Here is a 12,709-nt window from a genome sequence, read left to right as displayed (position 1 = left end):
ATCAGATACCTTCGCAATGGAGAGGTGATTTTACCTTTTGGGTAGATAGACAAATCGATCTTTAGGTCGATAGACAGACACAAATACCTTGGTAAATAGACAGGCAGATAGATAGACAAGCAGGCAGATAGATAGACACGGAAATAACTCAGGCGTCTTAAAATAAATATATATCTTACTTTTCCTTTCTATTAACTACGTCGCTAAATATTGATACACTTTTTCTCACGCCCACAGAAGAGGTGTGGAACAATATGGGCGGTTCGGGTGTGGTGGGTGTGGGCGTGGGCAAGGGTTCCAGACGCCCACACTACCACCACCACCACCACCACCACTACTACCACCATCTGCTGCTTCTCCTGTTGACTCTGGCTTCTGGGGCTCATGCAGGTAAGAGATGGAAAGGTGTTGGGTTATTATTATTATTATTATTATTATTATTATTATTATTATCATTATTATTATTATTATAACTATTGTTGTCGTTTATTTCTTCCGCTTGTTCTTGTTATTATTTTTATTATTATTAGAAGTAGTAGTAGGTATTTCTCTCTCTCTCTCTCTCTCTCTCTCTCTCTCTCTCTCTCTCTCTCTCTCTCTCTCTCTCTCAAATCCTATCTTTCCATACCCTACCCTATCCTACCTCACCTTACAAACTACGCTACAAAATACTACCCTCCCCTTCCCTACTCAACCCCTCTCCTCCCTCCCCTCCCCTACCACGACCATTGACCCCTTTTACCTCACTTTAGGGTTACTCTAGGGGAGGTAGGGGTGGGGGAGGGGCAAGGGAGTGGGGAGAGTGGGAAGGGGAGATGGGTGGGGGGAAAGGGGGGGGTTCTATCTCAACTCAGGTCGGGTTTATGTGTGTTTCTCATAATAGGACAAGTACAGGGAGGTGTAATAGGGGAGGAGAGGGGGAGGAGGGAGGGTGGGGGAAGAACGAAGGGAGGGGAGGAAAGGGGAAGAGCATAGACTAGGAGTATAGAAAGAGGAGAGGAAGTGAGGGAAAGATTAAGAACGGGGAGGAGAGGGGGATGAGGAAGAGAGGGGGAAGAACGAAGGGAGGGGAGGAAAGGGGAAGAGCATAGACGAGGAGTATAGAGGGAGGAGAGGAAGTGAGGGAAAGAATAAGAAGGGAGAGGAAGGGGAAAGAGAAGGGATGGGTTGGAGGGAGCTACATGGTAAAAGGGAGAGATGAGGATGAAGAGAGGAGTGGAAAGGAAATATAGGGAGGGGAAGGAGAAGGGGGGAGGGGGAGAGGAGAGGAACGGCCAGAGGAGGAGGAGAAGGAGGAGGAGGGGGAGGGAATAGGGATACAAAAGAGTGATGGAGTGAGACGAAAAAATATATATATAATGTTTGGGAGAAGTTAGATAGAAGGATGGAGAAGTGGGTGGGAAGGAGGCAGGTATAGGAAACTAGCCAATGAGATGGAGTGGGGGAGATAGGGAAGAGAGAGAGAGAAGGATGGGGAAAGAGATGGAAAGAGGAGAAAAAAAATGATGGGACAAGGTGATAGAAAGAGGAAGAAAATGTGGTATGGGAGGGAGGGAGGAAGGAAGGAAGGAAGGAGGAGGAAGAGGAGATGGAGAAGTGTGAAGGAGAGTAGTTAAAAAGGACTAATAAAGGTAGAGAAAGAGAGAGAGAGAAGGGGAGGGGGGAGGGAAAGAGAGAAGACAAAGGCACATGGAATGGGTGGGATGGAAAAGAATGGAGTTGAAGGGAAAGGAATGGAACACTGCATATGTTGGAATGCGGATGGAGAGACAGGGGGGAGGAGGGGAAGGGGGGAGAGAAGAAGGAGGGGGAAGACAGTGGAGGAAAGTGGGGGAGGGGAAGAAAACAAGAGGGAAAATAGTACAATGGGAAGCAGAGGTGGGGAGGAAGAGAGAGAGAGAGAGAGAGATTATGAGATGTAAGGAGGGGAGAGATGGTGAGAGATAGGACGGATTACGAGAGGTAGGGTGGAGGGGGAGGGAGTTTAAGGAGAGAGAGTGGAGAAAGCAAGAGAGAGAGAGAGAGATGAGAGAGGGAAGATAAGTGGATGACAACGATAAAGTAAATGAAGGATATGAGAGAGAGAGAGAGAGAGAGAGAGAGAGAGAGAGAGAGAGAGAGAGATTTGATGGAGGGCCAGAGAGTGAAGAATGGTGAGGGAAGGTGCCGGAGGGAGGGAGGAGGTAAGATGGTGAGAGATAAGGCAAGGATTACCAGTGCCGGAGAGAGAAGTGGAGGATTTCTCTCTCTCTCTCTCTCTCTCTCTCTCTCTCTCTCTCTCTCTCTCTCTCTCTCTCTCTCTCTCCCACTCCTTTTCCCCCCTTCCTGCCAAACCTCCCACGCTCCCTCATCCCTTCCCTCCTTGTCTCTTCTTATCTTCCCCCTCCCACCCTTTCCCTCACCTCCTCTCTTCCCCTTCCCTCCCTCCCTCTCTCCCCTTCCTATCTTCCCCCTTCTATCCTCCCCTCTAACCATCCCCCTCCCCTCCCTTTCCTATCTTCGCTCTTGTACCCTTCCCTCCCTCTCTACCCATCCTTTCTTCTCTCTTCTACCCTTCCTGTCCCATCTTCCCTCTCCTTCCTTCCTCCTCCTACCATCCCCCTCTCCCCTGCTCCCTCCCCTTCCTACATTCTCTCTCTCTCTTTCTTTCTCTCTCTCTCCCAATTGATCGGTGGCAGTGTTTGTGGAGAGGGAAGGTTTTGAGGACTTGGCTCGGAACTTCCTGTATTGCTTGCGTCTCCCCTCTTGCCACAGCTTCTTGCCTTTCCTGTTTTGTTTTCCTTCTAAGTTTGTGCTGTTTTCTCTAAGTTTTCCAGTTGTCTTGTGGTTTTTATTTGTATCTTATCACTGGGTTTTAAGGTGTGTTTACATTAGCTGTTTTTGTTTTGTTTTTGTTTGGTTTGTTTATATAATCCTCGTGTTTGCTTTCAATTTCCTCTGATGTGTTTCCTTGTAAGTTTTGCCAGATTTCTCCTGTTTTCTTTCCATCATACATTTTCGTCTGTTTTTTCGTTTTTTTATTACTATTATTCTTTCATTTTCCTCAAGGTTCTCTCTTCCTCTAACTTTCCTTCTCTTTTACGTGATATGCTTCTGTCTTCTGTTCAGTTTCCCTTTTCTTCCCTAATATTCTTGTCTTCTTTAAGTTGTCTTCTGTGCCCCCTTCCCCTTCCACCTTCACCACCCATATCCTCCTTTCTCTGTCTTTTTTTCTCCGTTTTCCTATCTTCCGTAATTTCCCACTTGCTCTCATCCACTTTTATCTCCCCCTTTCCTCCCAATATCCCTTTCTTCCATATTTCTCTCCCGCATTCCCCTCCCTTTCCCACCTCTACCCTACCCCCACTCTTTCCTTCCCCTTTCCTTCCTTCTCTCTCTCACTTCATTCTCTCTTCCCCCCACCTCTTCGTATACTGGAGCCTCTTTCCTCCTCCTCCTCTCCCTCCTCCTCCTCATCCTTATCATCATCCACCCAATCCTTCACAGATACTCTTCCTTCTTCCCCTCCCTACCTCCTTTCCTCCCCATCCTCCTCAGTTATCTTCCTCCCCATCCCCTTCTCCCTACTTGTCTCCCTCTTCCTCCCCATCACCCTCCTGGTTACTCTTCTCCCTCGATTTCTCTTGTTCCCCCTACCCCCTCCTCCCCCTCCCCTCCTTCCATGGACTCCGGTTATTCGAGTATGCGGGTGGGTGGTCCTTGTATGTTATAGGAGGTAGTTAGGTGGTTTAATATGCAATTATACAAAACATTTCCATAACTACTGCTGCACGTTTGTCACAACATGGTCAGAGAGAGAGAGAGAGAGAGAGAGAGAGACGTCTGTGAATAAATGATGAAGTTGCGTTAAATATGAAAAAACAAATCAGACTCTCTTGGACCCTGCGTAACACCTCCTCCTCGGATATTTATTTTGTTTATTGCGCTTCTCTGAGGCAAGCTGTGTAAATGACAAACATATAAAAATGAAAGAGAATGTAAGAGGAGTACAAAGAGAGTCAACAGAAAGAGGAGTACAAAGAGAGTCAACAGAAAGAGGAGTACAAAGAGAGTCAACAGAAAGAGGAGTACAAAGAGAGTCAACAGAAAGAGGAGTACAAAGAGAGTCAGCAGAAAGAGGAGTACAAAGAGAGTCAACAGAAAGAGGAGTACAAAGAGAGTCAGCAGAAAGAGGAGTACAAAGAGAGTCAACAGAAAGAGACCCGTTCATCCATTCGAGGCTGTTTGGTGGAAGATGCGATATAATTTGATGTAACTATTTGAGAAGGAAATATGTAAGGAGTGCAAATCCGGTAGGCAGTTTCAGTCACTTCCCTCCCTTTCTCTATCACTTCCTCTCTCTTCCCTTCAGTCATTTCCACTCGTATCCCCATCACTTCCTCTCTCTTCCCTTCAGTCATTTCCACTCGTATCCCCATTGCTTCCTCTCTCCTCCTTTCAGTCATTTCTACTATCCCTTCCCATCCTTCTCTCCCCTGTATCTCTTCCACCTCCCTCATATATCCCACTCCACTTCCCCTTTCCCTTTTCACCTCTCCTCCCCCTCCTCTCCCATTTCCCCCTCCCCTTCCCTCTCCCACTTTCTCCTTCCTCTTCCTTCCCAACTTCTAATTACTAATGAGTCTTAGAGAAGGACCAGGAGCGTTTAGAAAGGGGTATCATTAGAGGGGAGGGGGAGGGGGAGGAGAAGGGGAGGGAAGAGGGGTGATAGGGAGGGTAGGGGATGTAGGGAAAGATGTGAGAGGGGGAGGAAGGGGAGAAGGAGGAGGAATGACAAAAGTAGGGAATCTAGAGAAGGTGAAGAAGGAGGGAAAGTTGGGGAGGGGAGGGGATAATGATTGGATATGTAGGGGGAGATGAGAGAGAGAGAGAGAGAGAGAGAGAGAGAGAGAGAGAGAGAGAGAGAGAGAGAGAGAGACTAATCATGCGAACTAGATGAGGTACGGGATTTAATAAGGAGGCAGACAGACAGACAGACAGAGAGAGAGACAGAAACAGAGAGAGAGAGACTTTGTAATTAGGGTGAGTAGAGTAGGTATGGTATTTAATGAGTGTAGGGTAAATGATGGTGCATGTGTTAATTACAGGGTTATTAGGATGCTGATGATAGGCTGGAGAAGAAGAGGGGCATGTACTACACCAGCTTCCTTTGTACTACCTCTCTCTCTCTCTCTCTCTCTCTCTCTCTCTCTCTCTCTCTCTCTCTCTCACACACACACACACACACACACACACACACACACACACACACACACACACACACACACACACACACACACACACACACACACACACACACACACACACACACCGACCATACAACCATCCCACGTCCCTCCCTCCTCCAACCCATCCACCCATCCCATCCCGTCCACATCCCCTCCCCTCCCCTCCCCTCTCTCCCCATCCCACCCTTCTTTACCCTTCATTTGCCCCTCTCCCTTTGTGTTCTCTCTCCCTGCCTTTGTCTCTCCCATCACCCTGTCAGTGGGCCAGATATTTACCTCCTCCTCCCTTACCCACGGGAAGGAAGGCAAGGGTAAGGGTAAGAAGGTAGGTAAAGGCAGGTGGTAATTAGTGGCATATTTACACCTGATCCCTTAACCCCGAGGACGTCAGATTTAGTCAATTTTATCCAAACAACAGTATTCATTATTATGTTTTTTATTATTATACACCGCCATAACGTTGGTATGTGAAGTGGTAAGTAGGTAGGTAGGTAGGAACTAGGAAAGGGAAGGAAAGTATAGATGGTAGGTAGGGAGGTAGTAGGTAGGTAAGTACTAGGAAAGGGAAGTATAAGTGGTAGGGAGGTAGGTAGGTAGGTAGGTAGGAACTAGGAAAGGGAAGGAAAGTATAGGTGGTAGGTAGGTAGGTAGGTAGGTAAGAAATAAAGAAGAGATAAGGAGAAGGGATGTATGGAAGAGAAGCAGGTACTAGGTAGGTAGTTAGGTAGGTAAATGAGAGAAGTGAGAGGTATATTGGTAGATGGGGGGAATAGAGGGGAGTATAGAATAGAGGTAGATAGATAGAGAGAGAAAGACAGGTTTGATATAAAGGAATAATAAGAAGCGAGAGAGAGAAAGAGAGGGGGGGGGAGGCAAGTAGTAGAAAAAAGAATAAAAGCAAGAGTTGAGAAATAGAAGGACAACGGAGGAACTGAGAGAGAGAGAGAGAGAGAGGGGGGGGGGAGGAAGGGAGGGAAGTGTATGTTTGGGTAAAAGGTTATCCACTACACCTGCTAATTTACCTTGTATTTACCTTAGCCCTGCCCTTGTGTGTGTGTGTGTGTGTGTGTGTGTGTGTGTGTGTGTGTGAGGGGGAGGGAAAGAGGGAATAAATTAAACAGCAGAGCAATATAGGCCTAATCGGAAGTTTTAGGATTATCGGAGAGAGAGAGAGAGAGAGAGAGAGAATAATAAAATAGGCATACATTTTCTCTCTGGCAGTAATATACAGAAAGGACTTATTACTATTACTATTTTTACTATCAATATTACCATACTATCTTAACCTTACTATCCTCCTCTGACCGCCATTACCAAACTATTTATAACCACAATTTCTGTTCTCTTCTGTTGCTTGTCAGTCTACTCATTGCTCTTTTGTTTTGTCAACCTCTCACCACCTACTTACTAGATATTCTCAGCTACCACCCTCACTACCACCACGCTACCATAACTCTACCATTCTGCTGTACTCCTGCCAACTGCTTACCATACTACCATAGCGCCAAAATACCCCACCATTTCTTCCCTACCATCTGCTTGTGGGTTTTCCTTTACATCACCCACCTAAACACCCCTCACCCACCTACACCTTCCTACCCTCCTGCGTTCTATCATTGTATTTTTACCCACTTAAATTGTAGCTACACCCATCTCCTCCTCACCTAAACACACCTCCACCTTTACTTGTCTACTTACCTGCCTACCTATAGTACACCCCCACTTGCCTGCCTACCTATAGTGCATCCCCGCATATCTGCCTATCAGCCTACTTATCCACCTACCTGTCTACGTACCTTCCTGCCTACCTACGCCTCCACTTCTTCCCCCACCCACATACAATGCCTTCCACATTCACCACCGCCAAACCTCACACATTTACACCACCTACATCACAGCCACACCCACCTACACCCACTGATCTACACCTACTCCACCAACACCCATCTACACCTAATCCACTCCCCCACTTACAGCCACCAACACACTCACCTACACCCACCTGTACCCACACCCGTCACCCTATTATTCATACGACCTTCTGCCGTATCCGCACCCAAGTAAACCACTTCTGCACCCACCAACAACACTTCCTCTTCCACCTACACCCACCAGCAACACTCCCTCATCCACCTACACCCACCAGCAACACTCCCTCATCCACCTACACCCAATAAACAACACTCCCTCATCCACCTGCGCCCACCTATACCAATCCCTCACCTTCGCCTACCTTCACCCACTTATACACTCACCCATTCATTCACACCACCTAATGCCAGACAGTAACTACAGCCAATCTACACCACTTCCCCCATTCCACCGCCTCTGACCCTCACCTACACCACTCCCACACCCACTACACCACATCTACACCCATCTACACCCTCCTACACCCACCTCCTCCGTGGTTTGTGGTGGATGTGAATAAGGCAAGCGGGAGTGAACTTTAAATACCAGACAGAAAGTTCACATACAGCGTAGATGCGTTACCTTGAGTGGAACGTCTGAGAGAGAGAGAGAGAGAAGAAACTGAGTCAGGAAAGGGAAGGATACGGGAAATGCTGACAGATAATGGAGATAAAGAGGGGGAAGGAACCGGAATAGATTTAATAAAGTTGGGATAAGGAAATTAGGAAGACGTACAAGAACTGGAGTAAGCAGAAAAGAAAACAGAATCAGATAAGCGAAAAAGGGTAAGGAGGATCCGAAGACTCAATTTAATACGAAAAGGTAAAAAAAAAAATAGTTTTAGTAGGGGTGGGGGAAGGGCAAAAAGACGATAGGACGATGTTTGAGGGAAGAATGCAGAGGGAAAATTATGGATTCAGGAAAATGAAGAGCAAAAGAGGTAGTTTGGAAAGGAAAGTATATAATGAGTGGCAAATATAAAGGCGGATGAAAGAAATGAGGACGGAGCTGAAAGAAATTAGGAAAATAGATGGGACTACAGGAAAACAGAAGAAACAGACGATTCGGAAGATAAGTTGAACATGGAAAGCTGAATTAATGGGTGAGATAGAAAGCTAAAGGGATCTTATACACTGGTAACTAAAATAAACACAGAATAACGAAATAGGGAAGCAGTAATAAAAGACAGTAGGGAATAAACAGGGAAGGATATAAAGAAAAGGGAAGAACAGAGGAAGAGGAAGCCAGATAGAATAACGAAATAGGAAAGCAGTAACGGAAGAAAGGAGAGTATAAAACAGGGAAGGAAATAGTCATGAAAAGGGAAGAACAGAGGGAGAGGAAGGCAGGCAAACTGTAAATAAGGAGTGAAGGCAACAGGGCGCCCCAATCTGCTGGCCAGCATTTCGGAGACGCTGATAAGATTCGCTCCATTTGGCCCGGGCGCTACGGACGCTCAGATCAACGCCTGTATGTATAAATTCTCCTAAGCTTAAAACTGTATATAAGATTGTTTGTATATGCTTGTGTTTACTCAGTTATAAGACTGTGTTTATCTGTGTTTGTGTTTAGTCATATAGGCACAAAATTTCCGACACACACACACACACACACACACACACACACACACACACACACACACACACACACACACACACACACACACACACACACACACACACACACACACACACACACACACACACACATAGGTAGATAGATAGACGATCGTGTTCTACCTAGGAAGGACCTCTCGTACTGAAAGGATTAATGAGACTATAGGTAACACCTGGAGAAATATCACCTGAACAGAATAAGAAAATTCGAAAAACAGAAATGCGTGATAGCAGGTAACTGTTAAAGAGCCTTCTGCATGTTACAAAGTGCTCAAGATCCTGCCTGTGTATGAAGCCATGCTGTAAATTTGATTGGGTTAGAAGTATTGGAGAAATTAATGAGTGTTGTGCCTAACTCCATCAGAAAATTAAATCTGAACTGAATGAAATTGACAGAAGACAGTAGAGATCAGACTAATACATCACAGTACTGAGTAGGGAGAGTGAAATATGCAGAAACGAAAAATCATGCCTAATATTAAGTAACTGAGATTTGCGTATTATATTAACTAAGAGACTTCCGTGTGGTACAAATTGGCTAAGATCCTTCCAGAAAGCGACGCCATGCTGTAAGTTGGGTTGGATTAGATTAGTTTAGTGATTGGGGTGCGTCGTGTAGTCGCCTGTATCAGATGTAATAAGTTTTTGTGGCCTCCCGGGGACGAAATGGTAAGCCGGCGCCGAAGAGACTCACAGTGGACGCGGCTTTGTTTACATCTGGCTGGCGGTTTCGGAGGGATGAGTTTTTCGGCTTTTTTCGCCTTTGTTTTATCGTTTCTGTTGCTGTGAGCGGTTTTTTTTCCTTTTCTGTTCTTTTTTATAGTTTAGGCCAAGACGATATTTTTGTTTTTCAAAATAGAAATTTTAATAGGATAAAATCTGTGAACATATTTTTTTCCTCTCTCTCTCTCTCTCTCTCTCTCTCTCTCTCTCTCTCTCTCTCTCTCCTCCCCCCACTTTGAGTCTATCTTGTCATACATCGCGACCACCAGACTGTTTTATGGTTCTCTCTCTCTCTCTCTCTCTCTCTCTCTCTCTCTCTCTCTCTCTCTCTCTCTCTCTCTCTCTCTCTCTCTCTCTCTCTCTCTCTCTCTCTCTCTCTCTCTCTCTCTCTCTCTCATATTTCTTCTTAATTTCATTCTCCACTCTTTCCACCATATTGCCTTTGTCTTTTCTCAGCGTCCCTTTTTTTTTTCTTCTTATTTTCTCCTTCCTCCTTTCTTCCATCTTGCCTTCTTCCTTCCCTTTTCTTTACACTCCCTTTTTATCTCTCACTCCCTTTATTCTTCCGCCTTTTCTTCTCCCAACACTTTCCTACCTCCGTCTCCTCCTCTTCCTTCCTGAGTTCCTCCTTCCCTACTTCCTCTCCCTTCTCTCACTCTCCCCATTTCTTCCCTACCCTTCCCTACCTTCCTCCCACTCCATTTTTTTCCTTTCTCTTACTTTCTCTTCCCATGTCTACCTTCACGTCTCTAACTTTCTCCCTGCCTCCCTCCCTTTCTCCCTTCCTCTTTCCCTACTTCCCTCCTTTCTCCCTTCCTCTCCTTACTTCCCTCCCCTTCTCCCTTCCTCTTTCCCTCCTTCTCTCCCTCCCTTCACGAAGCTTATGGAATGAAGAGAAAAGTTAGACAGTTCTCTGGTCCACGACTGTATGATAAGACTGAAAGCAGCAGGCAATCAGGCCACGGAGGCAAGGAGGGGCAATTTGAAGGGACGGAGGGAAGAGAGAGAGAGAGAGAGAGAGTGAGAGATGGAGGAAGAAAGTAGTAAGGAAAGGAAAAAGAAGAGAGGGATGAAGAGAATGAATGATTGAGAAAAGAGAAAGGGAGGAGAAAGGCAGAGAGATAGAGGGAAAAGAAAGTAGGAGAAGGAAAAGAGAGGGAGAGATGGAGAGAAAGAATAGAGGAGAGCAGTTAGAGAGACAGGGAAGGAAAGAGAGATGTAGGAAAGAGAGGAAAAGGACAGAGAGAAGGGGGAAGTAAAGAGGGAAGGATGAAATGAAGGAAACAAGAAAAAGGCAGAGAAAAGAGAAGGATAGATGGAGCGAGGGAAGAAGGTAATCAGGTCAGGGAGGGAAGGAGAGGCAATTTGAAGGAACGGAGGAAAGAGAGAGGAAAGGAGAGAGTTGTGGAGGGAATGAAAAAAGAGAGATATGGAGGGAAGGAAAGATAGGAACAGTCAGAGAAAGATAAGAACGGGGGAGGTAGACTGAACGAAGGAAGGAGAGAAGTAGTTAGGATGGAAAGAAGGGAGAAGAGAGGGAATTAGGAATGGAGAGAGAATGAGACTGTCTGAAAAGGGAGGAAAAGACGGGGGAAAGGAAAGGAGGAGAGGGGTGAAGGGAAGGAGAGTTAGAAAGGAGAGAAAATAACTCGGAAGTAGAGGAAGGGAATTGAGAGAGAGAGAGTAACCAAAGCATATCAAGACCTCACGATCTTCCCTTACCCCATTACGCACCACTACACGCCACACTCCTTCACTTCCTTCCATCCTTCCTTCCTTCCTTCCTTCCTTCCCTCCTTCTTTCCTTCCTTCCTTCCTTCCTTCCTTCCCTCCTTCTTTCCTTCCTTCCTTCCTTCCTTCCCACTGTCCTAGCACCTTTACGTCCGTCCTAGGTCGCTCGCTGACCTTTTTCGTATCCCCATGTACTTATCTTCAGCCTGTATTCTCGTGGGTTAAGGCGGCTCCCAAGCACCTCTTCCTTAGCGATTTATTTCTGAAAACGACCAATTAATATCCTTTTTCACGGCATCTATGCAGAGTTTGACGGTATTAGAAGGATTTAAGTAATACGGAGATGGACAGTAAGGTGTAAAGACAGAACAAGTTGCTAAGAAAAAGGTGTTTGGGAGCTTCCTTGACCGACGACTACAGGGAGCTGTGTTGTACGATTTTGTCTGTGTTCTGCCTTAACTACTTACCTTTCTGCCACGTTGCCTACTTCCATCTCCCTGCCTGCCCTTGCCTACGCACTGTCTACCCTCCCTTGCCTGCCCCCCTACTCCCTGCAACCCCCCTACACCTCTGCCTACCCCCTACCCCCTGCTACCCTCCTACACCTCTGCCTACCCCCTACCCCCTGCTACCCTCCTACACCTCTGCCTACCCCCTACCCCCTGCTACCCTCCTACACTTCTGCCTACCCCCTATCCCTTGCTACCCTCCTTCACCTCTGCCTACCTCCTGTCTATCCCCCCCGGCCCCCTGCTATCCCCCTCCCCCCTGTCTACCTCCCTGCTAACCTACCTCCTGCCTAGAGCCCTGCCTACCTGTGGGTGGGTGAGCGCCTGGCCGGGTCTGATAACAGGACACGGTGATAATGTTTAAGAATATTCAGCCGCGATGGAGGCTTTAAAGATCACCCCATGAGAGGCAGGCGGGGAGGCAAGTGGGGAGGCAGAGAGAAGACCCATGAGAGGCAGGAGGGGAGACAAGTGGGGAGGCAGGGAGGGAGGGAGAGAGAAGACCCATGAGAGGCAGGAGGGGAGACAAGTGGGGAGGCAGGGAGGGAGAAGGCAGCAGGGTAATGGGGGAGAGAAGTGAGGAGGGAGGGAGGGAGGGAGGGAGAGAAGCCGGAGAGGTAGATAGTAGACTAGGATGTAGGAAGGTGAAGCTGGAGAGAGGTAGGCAGGTAGTTAGATGGGTAGATAAGCAAATGAAGTATTAAGATAGGCAGGTGAACTTCTGATATTATTGGGAGGGAGAGAGAGAGATTATAATTAGTGATAGCTCTCTCTCTCTCTCTCTCTCTCTCTCTCTCTCTCTCTCTCTCTCTCTCTCTCTCTCTCTCTCTCTCTCTCTCTCTCTCTCTCTCTCTCTCTCTCTCTCACCATAAACCTGCTAATTGGCCGTCTCGCCTCGATGGACCATACGTCTTTGTGGAGGAAGGGAAAAAATGGAGAGGAAAGAGAAAAACTCATTTAATCGCCAATGCCAGCCCTGTCACCGCTTGGG

At 46.8% G+C, this 12,709-nt stretch overlaps 1 protein-coding gene across 1 annotated transcript in view; it reads left to right on the top strand.

The window, feature by feature from the left end:
* Window positions 1–254: 254 nt before the first annotated feature.
* LOC145405617 (latrophilin Cirl-like) overlaps window positions 255–12,709 on the top strand; it is a 153,886-nt gene continuing 141,431 nt past the window's right edge. Inside the window, exon 1 of the mRNA XM_080276944.1 lies at window positions 255–390. Coding sequence (XP_080133070.1) covers window positions 255–390 — 136 coding nt within the window. The remainder of the gene's footprint in view (window positions 391–12,709) is intronic.

Source organism: Coenobita brevimanus, chromosome 67 (assembly GCF_032717465.1).
Source record: "Coenobita brevimanus isolate Jiangsu-jjx chromosome 67, ASM3271746v2, whole genome shotgun sequence".
NCBI lineage: Eukaryota > Metazoa > Arthropoda > Malacostraca > Decapoda > Coenobitidae > Coenobita > Coenobita brevimanus.
Note: the sequence above shows the minus strand (reverse complement) of the source record. Positions and strands in the feature narration are given on the sequence as shown.